Source organism: Diceros bicornis, chromosome 19, assembly GCF_020826845.1.
Source record: "Diceros bicornis minor isolate mBicDic1 chromosome 19, mDicBic1.mat.cur, whole genome shotgun sequence".
NCBI lineage: Eukaryota > Metazoa > Chordata > Mammalia > Perissodactyla > Rhinocerotidae > Diceros > Diceros bicornis.
Window position 1 is genome coordinate 36939116 of NC_080758.1, and position 19317 is coordinate 36958432.

A 19317-nucleotide genomic window follows, 5' to 3' on the forward strand; every position below is an offset into this window, starting at 1 on the left:
AGCAGGGATTCCCAGGAGGTGTCTCAAAGCCACACCCAACCTCAAAGATGAGCTTGTATGATTAGAAAAAGGTGCTCCTTCCTCCAGGCAGACAACCTCAACACAGTGCTCTTGTATTTCTATGTCTGTCCATGGCAGCCCTCCAAGGACTGACCCTGATGGATTTTGGACCTGGTGCAACCCCCCCAACTGAAGTAACTTCTTATTTATATTTTACATATTGGCCTGCTGGAAAAGATTTTATTTGAAAAAAAATTCATTCATTTCACTTTTTAGTGCATGAATTTAGTTTCAGTGTGCCTTTGATGTGCTAGGTGCTTGAAGTGCAAATGTGAACAAGAAAGTTTCAAGGACTCTGCCCTCAAGGACGTTATGCTCTGGTGTGGGGGCCAGGCAATAAATCAATTAACAAAAAGATGAAATAATTGCAGACTGTGTTTGGTGCAAGCAAGAAAATAATCAGGATTGTAATAGAGAATAAAATGAGAGACCTATTAAGGAGGTCAGGGAAAGCTCCTCTAGAGAGGGGATAATTAACATGAGGCACCAGCTAATGCTAAGGGCAGTAGGAAGAGACTTCTGGACAGGAGGGACTGCAAGTGCAAAGGCCTTGAGGCCATAAAGAGCTTGAGAAGTTTAGGAAAGAGAGTTCTGGTGGTTGTAGTGAACAGGAAGGAAAACAAAGAACAGAAAGAGATGAGATAAGGCATGAGATAAGGACTCTAGGACCCAGTTATGCAGAACCTTTTAGACCATGGTAAAGAGTTGGGATTTTATCCTAAGTATTATGGGAATCCATTGGATGGTTTTAGTGAGCTGCTTGAAAGTTTAAAAAAATCAATCTGGCTGCCGTGGAAAGAAAGAGTAGAAGTGGGAAGATCAATCCATGGGAGAGATGATGGTGGTTTGGACCGTGGTGGTGGTGGTGGTGGAGGAGATGGAGTAAAATGGATATATGTGAAAAATGCTATGAAAGTAGACTTGTTAATAGAAGTGAAAGGAAAGGATGAAAGAAAGTCAAAGATGACTCTTTGTTTCAATAAATGGGTAGATATTAGTGACATTTATTGAACTAAGAAAGTCTTGTGATGGAGAGGCTTGGAGAGAGGGGGCTAGGGAAAAAGAATTCAGTTATGGACATGTTAATTTTAGAATATCTGAGTAGAGATATCAAGTAGAGAGTTAGATATCTGAATTTGGAACTCAGAGAGGACTGGGCTGCTGTTATAAATTTGGGAGTCATCAAGAAATAGATGATATTAAAGCCATGGAGCTAAAGGAGATCTAGGAACATAGTGGAAATGAGAATTCCCAGAACCAAGTCCTGGGGAACATGTAGAAGTTGGGTTTAGAAGGAAAAGCGATGAAAGGAATGGAACACAACCAGGATGTCAAGATTGGAGAGTGTTTCAAGAAGGAGGGAATAGTCAACAACTCAGAGATCAAATCAGATGAAAAAAGGAATGTGTGCATTGCATTTGGCAGCATGAAAGTCATGGTAAACCTGGCCAGAGAAGTTTTAAGGGGTGATAGGAACAGAAGGCAGATGGAATTGGTCAAAGATAGTATGGAAGAAAGGTAGTGGAGACAGTGAATACAAACTATTTAAGATATTATGCCCTGAAGAGGATCAGAGACATGAGGTAGTAAATGAAGGACCAAGTGGGAACAACTAGAACATATTTGTGTGCTGATAGGAATGATATAATGGGGGGAAAAACCTGATGTGTATTGGGTGGTGATAAAAGACTGAAATCCTTGTGTAGGTGAAAGTGGATAGAATCAGAAGACGATTGAGTCTGGAGCAGAAGTGGAGTATGGAGATGGGAGCTCCATACTCCACCTTTGATGGGAGAAAGCATGCTTAATAGGGAAGAAGGAGAGAGGTGCTCATCTGATGAATTTCCTTTAATCAGTGAAGCACAGTAATTGGCTGGGAGTAAAGGGGTTGAAAAGAAGCAATGAAATAGTCCTTTCAAAGAGTGGGGAACCTTTTAAGAAAGAATGATGAATTTGAAGGTCTTTGTTGACTATCCATTTTGAAGCTTATAATCTTGAATTTAAACTAAAGCCAGACAATCCAGTTTTGTGATTTTGTTTATCAAATTCAGTGATAAAATATGGACTTAATTTTCTGTTTTCTTGGCCAAAAAACTATGCATGAAATTTCAGGGTGTCTGTGAAGGAGTGATTGTAATACAGGACCATAGAAATAAGCTAGACAAGGATGGAAGTAAAAAGAGGAAAAGCTGATGGATAGTGAGATTGGCGGGGTTAACAAATAGGAAGTTGCAAAGAAGTCAAATTAATATAGGACAAAAAGGACTGTAGAGCTAGACGCTAGAAGGATCAGATGAAGTGGTCCAAGAGTGGGATGTTAAGGAATCGAAATTTCAAGGTGGTGGTGATTAGCTCTGAAGGTAAATGGGTAGCTGAGAGGGGAAGGAAAAAAAAGAAAATTATTGCTGTTAAGGAGGCCAAGAAACTGAAAGTTCAACGTTAAAAGAAGTTGGAAAACCGTTCTTATTTATCATGTATATTTCATGGATCATCTCAAATCCTTATTTGGAATTGGATAGGGTACACATAAATAAATAATATTGATGGTAGCTGATTCATTGTGCGTCTACTCTATAAATACCATTTTAGGACGTACTTTTGAACACTGTGCACCAGAATTCATTACCATTAGAATATTGCTTGGGAAGTGTTCTGAAATGTGTTAATTCTCATAGTTTAGTTGATAATTCTCACTTCAGAGTTAGTAACAATATAAGACTGCCTTGGCCTTTTGGGTCAAGGTTAATACCTTTTGTGTGGTGTACAACAGCCTTTTGATCTAGTCTTATTTGTGTGTCCAGTCTCATCCCCTGCCACTTCCTTGAGATGTTCTTAGGACACCACCTCCTCAGAAGTCCCCGGTGTCAGGTCAAGCCTTCATGTCTTTGCAAGTGCTGCTCCCCCTGCCTGGCATGCTCCTTTACCTGGATAATTTCTACTCATTCTCCAAGAAACATCTCAAGTGTCAACTTCTGTGTCAAGCTGTTTCTGAAAAATTGAACCATACTAAAGTGCCATTTTTGTGGATCAAAAAACAACACATACTGGCAATTTCATATTGTTAGTATTTTGCTATCAAAAATGGAAATTTGAACCATACATTATTGATAGTAGCTACCACTTGCTGAATTATAACTGTGCTGTTCGTTATATTTACCATCTCATTTAATTCCCACAACAAGCCTGATGAAAGGTAGGTGTAAATATTTCCATTTATTAGATAAGAATTCTGAGACTTAGATTCTTTCTAGGAGAATGTAAATAACAAATAAATGGCAGAATTGGGCTTTGATTCCAAAGGCAAAGGGCGTACCATGCTCCTTCCTTTGTCTTATTCATTGCTGTGTCTGCAGTGCCTAGCACCTGCCTGGTATAGAGTTGAAATATGTATGATAATTCTTCATCTGTCAGAAAACTACCCAAACAAATGTGAAGGCTGGCTTTGTTCAGGGTCTCCAAGACTCTAAATTCAGACACTTTATGGTGGCCCAGTATCTTGACATTGAATTTCCCTTGATGAATGTCGCTGCTTCCCTGGAATTTAGAAAGATACATTTTGATGGGTGAAACTAAGAGTCTGAACTACCCTTAACATCTTAATCCTATACTCTTTATCTGTTTTAAGTCGTTGCTCTGGTCCATGTTTGCCAGACGGGTTCCCTCCCTATTGCTGGCGTTGTAATGATCTAGGAGGACAATTTCTTTAGATCATGAGAAGAACGTGTGGATTTGTCGACACATGGGTGTCAAGTCTTGGTGTAATGCAAACAGAGGGCAGAGGGCATCTGGGTTCATTGCCTGAACACACTTTTTCTTTCATTGGCATAGAATTTTCCTAATTTTCTTAAGCACAAAAGTGCTTTCTTGCTCAAGACCGGGAATCCTTTGGCAAGTACAACATAGCTGCTCTGGGGCCCCTGCGTTTGGCTAGCGTTCATTCTTGATTCCAATTTTGATTCTATGGTTTTCAACAGAGTTTCTGGTGCCGCAGTCCACAGCAGTGGTTCTCAGACTTTAGTGTGTATTAGAATCACCTGGAGGGCTTGTTGGAACACAGATTTCTGGGCTCCACGCTAGAGAGATTGATTCAGTCCCTCTGGACTGGGGCCCTACCTTCTGCAATTGAGTCAAGCGCCTAGGCGATGTTGATGCTATGGGTCCAAGGACTACACTTTGAATAGAGAAAAATCTTGTTCAAGTCCTGGTTTACAGGATGCCGAGTGAGATTGGATATAAAAGCAAAAAATCTCAGCAATTTTCTCAGTAAACATCAGAATGCTGAATTGTGTAGGCAAAAAAAGAAAAAAATCAATGACTTTCAAAAAAATTACCTCCTGATTTTTGACGCTATGTTAGATACAGGCAGTGATTCCTCTTGTGCGGACGGAGACCAGTTGACTGGAACCTGGCAGTCCTTCCTTCTGGGAGCTCTTTTTCCAAGGTCTTAGAGAAACTTCCTTCTCTATAACCTTCAGGACATCAGTGTGTTTCATTCTTAAAGCTATTTTAGGGGAAGATGCTGTGTAAAATTGATCAATCTTTCAATACAAAAATAAATGCAAAGAGTTTTCAAAATGAAAACATCCCATATTAAGAAGTGTGGTCATTAGATTCAGGATGCAAAAGGGTGATTTCTCATTTTCCTTTGTTTAGAGGCTAAAAGATATTTGCATTTTTATTAGATTCAAAATGGTGTGAGTCATGCAGATCAACACATTTCTTTTTAACAGGAATCCTTTGTGTTTGAACCCAACTGCCTCTTCAAAGTGGATGAATTTGGATTCTTTCTGACCTGGAGAAGTGAAGGCAAGGTATGGCACAGGAACAGCAGCTCGTTCTTCCTGCTGTCTGGTCTAAGCCATTTTATTTCTCAGCGAGTTGACGCAGTCCCTCTTGAGGGTATAGACCCTATGCTTATTCATTCATTGAAGATTTCGTGCCAGGCATTGGGGATACAGTGGTCAGCAGGACATTATCCTAGCCCTCATAGATTCCAATCTAGGAGCAAAGTCAGGCATCCAAGAAAAAAAAAATTACAAGTCATTGAGTGTTGTGAAAGAGAAGGTCAGGCTGCTACAAGAACTTTAAACAGGCAGATCTGATTTAATCTTGGGAGTTAGGAAGGTTTCCCAAAAGAAGAGATGTTCAAGCTGAAATCTCAAAGGTGCATTAAGAGTGTTTTCATCTTGTTATACCCCAGGACATAATGCGATGCATGGCACAATGTACATATTTAATGAACCTTTGAGCTGAATTTAAGAAAAGTAGAATTGGAATTATATAAATGTTAGCATTATTCTCACTCAATATTTCATGTACACACATATATTTAATGATGTACCTACATTATTAACAATTTTGTGTGTGCAAAAGTGACAGCATTTTATAAATAATTATAAAAACATTATAGAATATATGTTTGAACGTATGCATTCAAAAATATATGTTTGAAATGGAATGTTTGAGGTCTTGACTATTTCTGTTCATAGGAAATTATTATTGTTGTTATTTGTTTTTCCCTTCCTCTTCTACCTTACTCTCATCAGCGTTGTCTTCATCCTCACAAACCTTGGCGAAGGACCTTGTCTGTGCCATAAGTCTGGCAGAATTTAGGCTCACTGCTGTGTTGTGTTCTCTCTTTTCAGGAAGGACAAGTGCTAGAATGCTCCCTCATCAACAGTGTTCGGTTGGGAGCCACACCAAAGGTACCTGTGCTTGGTGTTTGCTGCTCTTCTAAACACTGATTTACTTAGATTGGAAATGGTCTCTGGAATGCTGTTGAACCTGTTACTGCCCCAAAAGCATTGCTGAGAATTAAGAACAGACACAGTTTAGAAATCTTCTCATCTATGACTGTTGGGTGAATTGAACTGCATTGTGTTTAGTTATATTAGAAATGTTATTGACCTTTGAAAGCAAAGACCCCTGCATATGCCAGCAGCAAAGAAACAGTTCCCTTAACTCAGAAATTAATTTGAAAGCCCCCCCCTAACGCCGCCCCAACCTTATTTCAGCAAGCAGTGAGTCAGTTCTGGTCTGTGGTTGATGTGAAGATTTAAATGGCTCAGGGAGTTCCATATTAGTGCACCTGTGCAGGCAGACATTCGCTCACCTTGAAGGCTCAGTTCACCTCTGAGAGAAAAGAAAATGACAAAGCACATAAATCAGCCTTCTTCACAGTGATTGATTTGTTTGAGTAAGAAGCTATTTTCATAGGTGTGCTAGGAATTTAAAAGATAGTTTTTTTAATAGAGTATTCTAGCACAGTATTTATTCCTTTTTCCGTAATAGCCCTGCAGGTTTTTAGAGGTTCAAAACAAAATTGTGTTCCAAACTTTGTTTTTGTTTTTTTAAAGCTATCCTCTTTTGTTACTTAAAACTTCTGTGTAACTATGTTGGCATTTCCTCCTGACTTCTTTTCGAGGACAAAGACACTATTTTATTTGCTAATTAGGGTGAACTTACACAGTCTTCATTCCAAATGAGGATGCCATGGCTTCTAGAGATGAACATACTCACTCTTTGTGTCCAAGCTACTTGAAAGACTTGATCTCATTTTCGGGTAACTTGTGGTTGCTGGTGTGGCAATGCCGTGCTTATTCCTGTGAAACCTTGGTGGCTGTTCTCTGTGAGAGACCCCTTCGATCTGTGTGGACACAAGCAGGTCAAAGCCTTTCTATGACATTGCCATATTCCAGATCCTCCAATAACTGCAACCAAAAATGGAAAGAAAGACCCCACAGCTATTTTTCTAAATCAATAATATTATAATACATTTCTTACCAAATGAGTTCAAGTAATGTATAGCGTTACAGATTTTACCTCTTCAAGTTTTAGAACAATGCTAGTTATCTGGGCATTTTAGATAGAAGGAAAACTTGCCCTTATGTATATTTTTTATGTCAAATGTGGTTTCTTTATGCCGTGTTTTCTCCATACTCTAATCTAACATATGTTTTTCTATTTGTATACCTCTATGCAGGATCCCAAAATCCTGGCTGCTCTGGAAGCTGTTGGAAAATCAGAAAATGATCTGGAAGGGCGGATAGTTTGCGTCTGCAGTGGTACAGATCTGGTGAACATCAGTTTCACGTACATGGTGGCTGAAAATCCAGAAGTAACTAAGGTAGCCTCAGTGAAACAACCTCCCCTCATGTGTATATATGTGATGCACGTAAATTTTTGTGTATACTATTTTGATATATATTTTTAAATTGTATAACAATTTAAAATTTTTAAAAATATTTCCATTGCCTTGCTAGAATGTTGGTGTAGAAAATTCAGCAAGCACAATACCCTTTTAGCGTGGCACTCATGTACCCCAACAGCCCAAATACCTACCGTGATATGTTGCAGGAAGAACTAGCCCAGCACCTCTCAAACTTGAATGTGCACAGGAAATCACCTGGGATTTTGTTAAAATGCAGATTCTGATTCAATAGGTCTGATGTGGGGACAAAATTCTCCCTTTCTAACAAGCTCCCAGTTGATGTGGATGCTGTTGGTGTGAGAACCACAGTTTGAGTAGCAAGGGGCTAAATCAGCACTGCCCAGTAGGAATATAATGCAAGCCACAGATGTACAGTCATGTGCCACATAACGACGTTTTGGTCAATGACAGGCTACATATACAACGGCGGTCCCATAAGATTAGTGCCATACAGCCTAGTTGTATAGGAGGCTATACCATCTAGGTTTGTGTAATTACACTCAGTGATGTTCACACAATGACGAAATCACCCAGCAACACATTTCTCAGAACATATCCCCATCGTCAAGTGACGCCTGACTGCTGTGATTTAAATTTTCCAACAGCCACATTTAAAAAGAAGAAACAGGTGAAATTAATTTCACTAAAATATTTTATTTAACTCAATATATATAAAATATTGGGATTTTAGCATTAAATCAATATAAAATTAATTAATGATATAATTTACATTCTTCTCTTCATACTAAGTCTTCAAAATCTGACGTTTCAAGTGCTCAATAGCTACATGTGGCTAATGGCTACCACAATAGACAGCATAGGTCTAGCTGGTTAAGATATCCAAGCTCCCCCTGTCCACCAATAAGTTATTAAAGTATTGGGTTATGATCCATCTTTTGATACCATACGCAGCATGCCACTGCCCTGGCAGGTGAGTCTCAAAGAGATTTTGGCCAAAGTAGCAAGTCTGAGACATAAATCACCTTTCTGCAAGTCGTTTGTTTTCAGAGTGGTTTTATCTCTGAACAGAGCTCCAATTATCTTTCTATAATATGAGTGAAGAGGCCTGAGCCTTTACTCTCCCAATGCAGAGACCTGGGATGGGGTATGGGGGAGGCATTTCATTTTCCCATTAATCCTACAAGTAGAAACTCAGTGTAGGGTTCAATGAGAAAGGCATCATTATATAAATTGAATTTTAGAGCTAGAAGGGAATGTACAAGTAAGATCATTTGATGAAACTGAGACGAGAAGACTTAACTCTGGACCTAGAGCTGCCTGGTGGCAGAATTGAGTTCTGCAGACTCCAAGACCATAAAGGCTCGTTTACCCTCACTCACAAAGTATGGTCCATATTCTAGCAGCATAGGCCTCCTCTGGGAGCTCCTTACAGGCTAGAGTCTCAGGCCCACCCGGACCTACTGATCCAGAATCTTCATTTTTAACAAGACCCCCCCAGGTGACTCATATGTGCAGTGAAGTCTGGGAAGCTCCTGGCCTTATGGCTTTGGAGCCAGGAATGGATGCTCCGTGTTACACGAGAGCCTCCGTTTTTGTCCTCGTGGGGGTCTTGTTGGTTTTGTGCTCTTGTTCCAGGTGGCCTCACTCTGGGAGAACAGATTTTGCAGTACTTTCAAGTTCTTTTATTATTTTACTCAGATCGACACCTGGCTTGAATGGTTTCTTGAACCCTGCTGATCTAAACAAGCGTTGTTCCTGCTGCTTGTAGCTCCCGCCTGCGTATTTCCTGCAGAGTTCTTTTTAGTTGCTATTTGTCATAGCAGCATTCAATCCTGGAAGTACGTGCTGACCACCCATGAAGAAAAAGTCTTGCTAATCAGATAGATATTTAGTCACCTGAAATTTTGCAAAAAGACAGTTCTGTAGACCCATTTCCTGGCTCTTGTCAACTCGTCATATTACAAGAAACAGTATGACTCAGTATGAGCTTAAGAATCTGGACTTTGGGACCAGGGTGCCTGGGCTCAAATCCTTGCTCTTCCAATGACCAGCTCTGTGGCTTAGACACACAACTTGCCCTGTCTGTGCCTCATTTTCTTCATCTGTAAAATGGGAATAATACCAAAATATCTGCTTTTAGGGCTGTCATGAGAATTACATGCATTACATGGAAAGTGCCTCGTGCACTGCCTTTCTCATTGAGAGCCTCGATGTGTGTTAGCTATTATGGTCACAGGGTCACAGAACTTTAGAGCTGGAAATGAAACTTAGGAAGGGCTTCCACCACCTCATTTTTCAGATGAGGAGAACGAAGCTAACCCACCTAAGACTACACAGCAGGCCAGGCCCGAGTCCAGCCTATAATTCAGGCCTTCCGATGTCTCTCATGGTGCTGCCCATCCCACCTCATGCCCTGAGCAGGACAGTCCTGGGAAGGTGGCTCAAATCTGTAAATCCCATAATGTTTTTGCTTTCCATGGTTCGAATGCTGTCAGTCTTGCTCCATTTTGTTTAAGAGCCATGTTCTGAAACCTGTATTCATGAGTAGGTATGTACATGTGAATGCTTGAGGCAGGAGGTGTATACTTAAAGATAAGATTTGGTATTTTTTTAATAGTATCATTTCCACTTAAATTTAAGATTAGCTAGCCAAATAAGTAAGGACTATAAAATAATTATGTACTGGATTTTCAGTTCAACTCAATACTATTTAAACCTGCTCTTATTGAAGAAACTAAATGTTTCAGCTTCTGGGAACTATTATTACTTAGAATTTTATATTTCAGTAATAGTGTAATATATAAATATTAATATAAATCTCATTGCCCAAACTAGACAGTTCATAATTATTAGAGCATATCCTTTTGGTTGATTGACACTTGGAGAAGAACACATTGAACAAATGTTTTCACTAATTCTACATGTATGTGGATAATCTTGCCCACTTCCTGATTTCAAAACTTAAAGTAAGTATATTAATCCACATCCTAATATTTACCACCTGTAGCATTGACAGCATTTTCCCCATCACTGCCATTTTATTCCTATTCCTCTGTTTGGGTTACTATCCCTAACAGAACACATAAGCCATCAAAATGAGAGGATTTATTCAGAATACACACATGTAGTTACTGCAGGTCAAAATGATGGCAAAATTCATAAATTAAATCAGGTCAGGTAAGAAATGTTGAGACCTCCCCATGTATCTGAAATGGTGTTTGTGACTCAGTTTATGGTAGCACTGTAACATGAGTGCAGCCTAGAATCACAGGGCTGTAGAATATGCTAACTGCCCCCTTAGCCAGCTTTATTCCTGGTCAGTGTATCACAAAAGTCAGTTAAAGCAAGTCATCATTTTTACAAAGAACGCATACATACCTTAAACACTTTATTTTAACTTGAAGCACATAAATGTAGTTCAATTGTTGGCTAATCTTTTAACGTTAGGGCCAAAGTCTTTTCATTAAGTATGGGTCTGTTGATTGAAGTTGATGTATTTTTTGTTTATACCCTACCCCATAATCCATTGTCTCAAATATCTAGTTTGGTTTCTTTAAAGTAGAGCTGAGACTTGAAAGAAACTTGTGAAGCAATTGGAGTACAGAATCCTACAATTGTATGACTTCTTTCCCAATCCTTTAGTTGTCTTATTCACACACAGTTTGAGAAAAAAAAAATTAGCAACTCGCCTCTAAAGAAATCTTTCCGAAATACTCAACTAGAGAAACAACCACCCTCTTTCTTTCCACAAGCATATTTCACTGGTTTATGTAATTTTTTGTTGCAACAGACATAAACAGGTTTGGAAACATAAGTAACTCATGGTTAGCATATAGGGTGAGAAAAAACGGGTACAACATTTTGGAAAACAGCTTATTAACTGAGAGAGTTGAGCATTCTCTGGGTGGTCAGAGTGTTTTGGTTGTTTTATGAACATCTGACGAGTTTTGGTCTGACAAATGAGATGTAAGTTAAGAGAGTCTCTAGTATAGAACTTGCTTAGGAGTACTTATCCTATGAGATTCTTGACTCTGTTCTTAATTCCTGGGCTCTTGTAACACTTTGCAATCCGACCATTCTGAAAAGCTCACTTCGCCAAACATTTAATCCAGGCAAATGAGCCAACTTGCAACTTCACATGCTCTCTGTGGAGGACCAACTTGCACATGGAGGAAGCTTTCCTGGCTTTGTGCAAGCTATTTTACTTTCTTTGTTCTTCCACTTCCCAAAAGCCTTCTCTGATATTTTTTCTTCTTATTTCAAGTGGGTGTTTTAAGAGTCAATAAAATTTTACATGAAATCCGAGTTTCTCACAATTGAAGTTTCAAATAAATACAAAATATTTTCCAGTACATATGACTGAAAATATGATTGTGCTTTTTTCAATAAAAGATGACTCCAGTATAAAAGACATCTTTCTAGCTAGCTTTTGTTTTCTTCAGCTGCCCCTTCTGCTAAAAGAGTAAATAAGCTTGCCTTGCCACTCTGTTTAGAAGATTTGAGCTCTATTCTATATACCTTTCTCTCCTACTAAATAAATGTCTACTGGTATCGTAAACTTAAGTCCAAATCCAGACCTTTCACTCTTCACCCACAGTCCTTTCAGGTTGCTGAGACCACGAATGCCTTCCTCACATGTCCTGCATCAGCCTGTTAACAAACACTCTTGGATCTAGAATCTGGCTGTGTCTCACCGCCACCATCACTACAGCTAATCCAGGCCAATATCATTTCTCCCCTAACTGGATTCTCTACCTTGGCCTTGCCCCTTTTAGTCTATTCTCAAAATAGCAGCTGGAATGGGCCAGCCCCAGTAACCTGGTGGTTAAGCGCACTCTGCTTCGGCGGGGCCTGGGTTCAGTTCCCAGGTGCAGACCAATACCACTCGTCTGTCAGTGGCCATGCTGTGGCAGTGGCTCACATACAAAAAGAGGAAGGTTGGCAGCAAATGTTAGCTCAGGGTGAATCTTCCTCAGCAAAAAAAAAAAAAAAAAAAAAAAAAGGCAGCTGGAGGGATGTCTTTAAAATGTAGTTTAGATCACATCACTATGCTGCCCAAAACCCTCCAAGGCTCACAAGACCCTGTGAGAAGCAATCTTCACTTCCCTTCTCCTGTCTGCCTTCATCTCCCTCTTTCCTCCTCTGCATTTCCTTCCAGCTTCAGGGACTTTGCATTTGCTGTTCTTTTTGCCTGGAATACACTCTTTCCCCAGTGACACGTAGTATTTCTCCCTTGGATTTCTCAAGTCTCTGCTGGAATATCACCTTAGCTTCCCATCTTGCCACCTCTTAGCACTTCCTAACTCCTTATCCTGCTTTCTTTTTCTTTATTAGCACTGATCACTATTCACATACCATATATTCAGGTATTGTGTTTCTCCCTCCACCTGAGGACAAGGTCCTGTCACTGCTGCATCTCCAACATCTAGAGTGGTCAGTGCTGCACATCCAGTAAGTGCTCAATAAACACCTGTTTCATTGGGGTCTTTATGTTGACCGAATCAATAAATTCTCACCGGGGTGGTAAATATGTATAACCCTTAATGCTGTACACTTCAGGTGTTTTACAGTTTAGCTCTAATAAAAGTGAGGAAAATGATCTTTGGAAAAGAAGACTGAGAAAATAAGATTCAGTGATAGTCAAAAAGGTCTGGGATTCCATGTGTTATTTTTAGAGTCACTTTTCAGGATGTAATGGGACTATTGCTGAGAACCCTTGACAAGACTGGAGGTCTTAACCCTGGCGTCTTGGCCTCTCTCCAGTTTAGATCATTGTATTCTGCTTACCTAAATCCTTCCTGTCGTTCCAGTTAGAAAACTTAGCTTTCATTTCCTCTCCTTAAAAACCCTTTGTTACAAAGAACTGCTAAGAAATCTCTGGCACTTTTACCTCAAACCCAGTGTGCTTTGGGTAATAGGTGAGTCTGATACATTATGTAGCTTAAAACACCGATGAATAAAAGCAGCCACATGAAGAAGGCATTTTCCATTTTTTTTCTAAACTGTAATAAAGCTCTTTTTTTTTTCTGGATCATTCTCGTCTCTTCGCCCACTGTTTTACCATAAACTATACAAATAATGCCGGGCATTATAAAACTTTCTTTAGCTAGGAAAGCAACTCAGTTTCTCTCATGTATTTTTTCTCTCTTAGAATGCAGCTAGCTCGGTGAGTTGAAGGGAGTTCAGATGTCTTTCATTAAGTTACAGCTGGCACTGCTCAGCAGACTGAAATCAGAGTCACTGCACATGAGACTGAAATGCAACCCTCATTTAACATCTCCGCAAATAAGTCTGTTATTTTATACCAAGTTGAATTTTCCTTTGATTACAAAAACAAGCTGTTATTATATGAAATGCAAAGATTTGGATCGAGTTTAGACAATTTCCAGACCGCTCATTATACTTGATGCAGGTTGTAAATATTTGGCGAACTCCACAAATTGTGCTTTGTAATCAAATCATCAAATAAGTGCGTGAATAAATACCAAGGAAATTAGAACACATAGATGTTATGTGTTCTTTTTGTGTGCAAAAAAGATAAAGTCAGGGGCCGGCCCGGTGGCGCAAGCGGTTAAGTGCGCGCGCTCCGCTGCGGCGGCCCGGGGTTCGCTGGTTCGGATCCCGGGCGCGCACCGACGCACTGCTTGGTAAGCCATGCTGTGGCGGCGTCCCATATAAAGTGGAGGAAGATGGGCACCGATGTTAGCCCAGGGCCGTCTTCCTCAGCGAAAAAAGAGGAGGATTGGCGGATGTTAGCTCAGGGCTGATCTCCTCACAAAAAAAAAAAAAAAAAAAAAAAAAAAAAAAGATAAAGTCAGGTAGTTTAACAGGTAATAAAATGTTATTTCAGTAAATTAGGTTAAATGGTGAAATCGCTTTGCTGAACTTGAATTATGTTGAGTGGAAGGCTTACTGCAAAGGTTCTTGGAGAAGAGATTTATTCTTTGTTTTGTTGAAAGAGAAGTCAAGTGCGCTACTTAGTCAGTCCTCCTACTGGCTTTGCTAAAACCCTGCAGAGCCTCCCTCCCCTCAGCTTGCTCCTCACAGAGCTACTCAAAGGGGTCAAACCAGAGGCCTCACCTGGGAGCTTCTTAAAAATGCAAATTCTCAGGCCCCACCCCGGCCCTGTGGCCTAGTGGTTAAGTTCAGCTTGCTCTGCTTAGGCACCTGGGTTCGGATCCGGCAGGGACCTACACCATTCATCAGTGGCCATGCTGTGGCGGTGACCCACATACAAAAAATAGAGGAAGATTGGCAACAGATGTTAGCTCAAGGTGTGAATCTTCCTCAGCAAAAAAAAAAAAAAAAAACGTCCAAAAATGACAAGGATTTTGAACTTAAACAAGTTTTTATCCAATTGATTGACTGTAGTGTATAGATAGATCTGTAGACCTAGCCATTCCACTGGACAAGCCATTGATTAGAATTCACCAAACACAAAATGCGTGATTAAAATGGATCAGTTTCTATGATCCTGGAAATAAGTTGGTGTCTAAACACCCCCCTGTTAAAATGCTATTTCTTGAAATGCAGTTTTAATTGTATTACATATGCCAGTGGTTCTCAAAGTGTGGTCCCGAGACCAGCAGCTCCAGCAATGCCTGGGAACTCATTAGAGCAGCAGGTTCGCAGACCCTGGCCCAGCCCTACTGCATCAGTAACCCCATGTTTTAACTAGCCCTTCAAGTGATTCTGATGCGCACTGAAGTTTAAGAGCTACTGCCCTGTGGAAAGGCTCAATGACAAGCATTTATATCCTGCTTCTCCTGCAGAAGCCTTGAAGAACTTACATTAACTCCCTGGTCTGCTGCCCAGGCTCGCCTGTGCTTTGATTAAAGTTCTTCACCACATTGCTTCTCAGTTTGTTGAGCCTCGAGTCTGGGATGGTGTATTTTTTTTCATGTTTCCAAGACTGAAAGTTGAAATATTCCTGTTTTGTTTTGTTTTGTTTTTTAAACCATTCTGAATTTATGGGAAACAAATCAATGAAGGGCTGTAAAAAGCTTTCTTAAGGACAAAGCTGTGAATCAGAGCAAATGAGTGGGTGCGTATTCATAAGCTTTAAATGCCCCATCCCACCTAGGTGTTTTCTTCTTGCTGAATAAACATAGTGTGGTTCGTTTGTTTTATTGCTGGTGAATTTAGAGACCATCAAACTCTCTGCCTTAGGAGGGCTGTGTTCATCAGTGAATCTGTGGGGTGGGTGAAACTTGTCTCCTCGGGCCTCCCACAACCACCTTTCATCTCGCTTGCTCCCTCTTCCTTGTTCCCTTGGGTCTCATCCTGCTCTTGCAAGACCATTTATCCCAGAATCCAGTGTTTCAGCGTCTCATCCATGGTGGTACTCTCTGAATCCTGAAATTATTTATCCCTGTATTACCAAAAGCTGTAGTTCCTTTAGGCCAAGGTTGTGAGCTCAGATGCCTACAGGAGCGAAGGAGACGATGTGAATAATGAAAAAGTGCCAGGTGAAGACAAATAAGGGGATGTTGTAGACTTCAGCAAATTGGAGTGTACATACACCATCTGGAGGCAGCAACCACTTACTTTCAGCGAATTTTCCAAGTCTCAGAACACGAGCATAACGTTGCGAGATTGTTGTTGGTGGTGGTGTTTTTCCATGAGGTACTGGACATCCAGATTTTTTACATGAATCTCCTGATGTTAAAAAGTTGACAAATATATTCATTTTTTTAAACACTATGTGTGCCAAATGACAAACATGTCTGTGGATCATTTAGAACCTTAGCTCTAGACGTCAGCCATTGGGCAGCAACATATTTGCACTAAGGTGAATGCTAATATTTGCTTAATGTGTCCACCTCATTGACATTTTAAATGAAAATGCCCATTTTTTTTCTTTTTTCCTTCCTTTATTCAGCTATTCATCCAAAAATTATTTTTTGATGAATTTTAAACTTGGACAAATCATTTCGACTATATGGGCCTTTTTATCCTCATTTGTAAAAGAAAGGAGTTGTACCAAGTGACCCTTGAAGTCACTTTCTCTTATAAGACTTAAGGAAGCTCTTTGCAAAACAAGTGTACTAGGCACCAAGGAGAGTACAGGTTTGTTGCTTTGACAGGACACTCATATGTACATGGAAGTCCCCAGATTAGCCTAGTATCACCTATTAGCCTAATATCATCCTTAAGGCCAGTCGTGAAACTGCTAGGATAGGAGGCTCTATGGTTGGAGTGGGAAGGGGAGAGAGTATTTCTATAGAAGAAATGAGGCGTTGTACCCAGAAGAGGGAGGGCCTGCTGGTCACTTATGAGGATGTCCATAGTGGACAGTCCACTAGAAGAGAGAAGGTTGTGCAGGTGGGAGTTAGGACATGAACAGAGATTCAGAAGCATTTCAGAAAAATGTTGGACCTGCAATATTGGGTGTAGTGCGAATACTGGAGTGAATACTTTTTATTGGGAAATTGGAAAGTTAGGCTAAGACTGTGGCCTACTTTGAGTACCAAGCTGAGATGCTTGTGGAATCTATCCTGGAGATTCTAGGGAGGTAATGGAGGGTCATGACTCACGTTGTAGGAGAGGTGCAACATGATCTTTACATTCTAAGAAGCTCCGTCTATGGTAATAACATGTGGCTGACAGCACTGCTATACAAGATATGGTCTGGACCAGCAGCGTCATCATCGCCTGGGAACTTGTTAGAGATGCAGGATCTCAGGCCCTACCCCAGACCTGCTGAGTTAGAATCTGCACTTGAACAAGATGCCGGGGTACTTCCTTTGCACATTCAAGTTTGAGAAGTACTGAGACAGAATACAAGAAAATCAGTTGTTCTTGGCTTTAATGAGTCTGCAAGGAGGAGGCCCTGAGAAACAGTTTGAATGTGGAATCAAGAGGGTTTGTTCCTGGGTGAGGTTAGAGGAGAAGCTGAGGTAGAGACCAGATTTTAAGTCTGATTGACTGAGAGTATGATAATATAGTCATCAGAAATTGAGGGCCTGGTTGCTTTGGGGTGGAGGGCAGAAGGGACATTGAATTTGTTTAGAATATGTTCTCTGAGGAATGTATATGTCAGGGGACCTGCTGTGAATCATGTAATGCGAAGGAGACCGCTTGCTACTCGGAGTCCCTTGGGGGCTTCTCTGCAGGGCCAGCCCTGGCCTCGATGTCCCTGTGTTCTACGTCTGTAGCCCCTTGACATTCTGAAAACAGCTATCTTTGTTTACTTTTGAAATCCTCTACTTTCTTAAGTAGTCAAAAGTGGATTTTTACTGTCATTTTTATTAGCTCTGAACTTACTCAAAATGCTGGATACTGGAGCTTGAGAAGGTTTTGCTGTTGTTTTCAGGGAGTTTTGTCACTGCATCACTGAGGTTTCTTTGGAGTAGTGGGAGGAGCAAAGTGAGAAAGAACCTTGAGCTGTGGCCCAGCACCCTGGTCTACAGCACTAGCACGCTGGCCAAGTCATTGTCAACATTTGCACGGTCCCTTCTGTGTTGATGCTGTTTCCTGGTGGTTCCTGAATGCAAAAGGAGTAGTGCTCATGGCAGAGCATGTGCTTCTACTGTATTTTAATAGAAAGTATGGAAGAGTAACAAGAAGAAAATAAAACCCCCTAGAGAGTATTCCCCCTTCTTCTGTGTCCTTTTTTTTAATTGAAGTGAAATTCAAATACTGTAAAACTAATCATTTTAAAGTGAACAATTCAGTTCCATTTAGTAGAACACAATGTTGTTCAACCAGAGCCTCTTTCTCGTCCTACACTCATCCTCCCAAACGGAACCCATGCCCACTGAGCAGTTGCTCCCCACCCCCCCCCCACAACCCCCCACCATGCTAATGTGTCTTTTTAATGCACATATAATTTTCTTGCATATGCAGTTGGCTCCTGCTGTTTATATAGTTTTATGTACTGTATTTTATCATTTAAAATTTTTATCATATGCATTTTCTTGCTCTTTAAAACTTTTTCTTGGGCTTCAATGTAATTGTATATCCCCATGATCTTTTGAGGTGGATTTTCTTAGTGTCACCAGCTGTTGCTTCTTTAGAAACCTTCCAGCCTCCTGGGCACGTCTGTTCAGAATGCTGTAGTCTTCACTTAGGACATGTTTTCATTGGTGGGGCCATTGTGTTTCTCTTCATTGTGTTTCACGAACTTGACAGGTTTCCTAAGAAGAGACTCTGCTCTAGGCCCAGCCAGAGCAGCTCATTTTGCCCTAATTGCAAATGTTATCAAGTGACTCCACCAAGGGAATGCAAACTGAATTATTCTAATTGCACCAGAAGCATACTATGAAGTTTGGATCTCACCTTTTGGCCCCTGGGAGAGAAAAACGTTACTAGCTTTCAATTGCTTCTCCATTTACCACATAGCTCCAGTTTTTACTGCAGCAGAAATTGCCATTATGAATATAATGTATGTGTAACATGGGCCTACACACAGTTGTATGTTTTCTAATCTTTGGGGTATAATTAAAAGATGGGGAGGCCGGCCAGGTGGTGTAGTGGTTAAGTCCGCGTGCTCCACTTCGGCAGCCCGGGGTTTGCAGGTTCAGATCCCAGGTGCGGATGTACACGCTGCTTATCAAGCCGTGCTGTGGCAGTGTCCCACATATATAGTAGAGGAAGGTGGGCACAGATGTTAGCCCAGGGCCAATCTTCCTCAGCAAAAGAGGAGGATTGGCAATGGATGGTAGCTCAGGGTTAATCTTCCTCACAAAAAAAAAAGAAAGAAAGAAAAGATGAGATGCATGAGGAGATGGGCAGGACACCCCATCCGAGATGAGACTCTGTGGCCTCCGGGCACTATGATCTGGAGCAAATAATTTAATAATCGTAATCAGGGGCTGCCAAAGTGCAGCCCACGGGCCGAACCCAGCCCTCGGTCTGATTTTATATAGCCAATGAGCTAAGAGTGGTGTTTACGTTTTTAAAGAGTTGTTAAAAAAAAAAACATAACTATACAACAGAGAACCATATATAGCCCCCAAAACCTCAAATATTTATTATCTGATCCTTTACAGAAAAAAAAGTTTACTGATCCCTAATAATTATAAGAGCAGCAGCAGCAAAGTTTTTTAGTTTATATTGAGTACCAGCCATGTGTTATCTCATTT

The 19317-nt window shown here is 40.6% G+C and overlaps 1 protein-coding gene across 7 annotated transcripts in view; it reads left to right on the top strand.

Moving 5' to 3' along the window:
- The window catches only part of PLCB4 (phospholipase C beta 4), a 396094-nt gene that overhangs the window by 250971 nt on the left and 125806 nt on the right, over positions 1-19317 (top strand). For all 7 annotated transcript variants that reach the window (XM_058563196.1, XM_058563198.1, XM_058563200.1 and 4 more), the window contains 3 exons: positions 4791-4871; positions 5706-5765; positions 7043-7186. In XM_058563196.1, coding sequence (XP_058419179.1) covers positions 4791-4871; positions 5706-5765; positions 7043-7186 — 285 coding nt within the window. The remainder of the gene's footprint in view (positions 1-4790; positions 4872-5705; positions 5766-7042; positions 7187-19317) is intronic.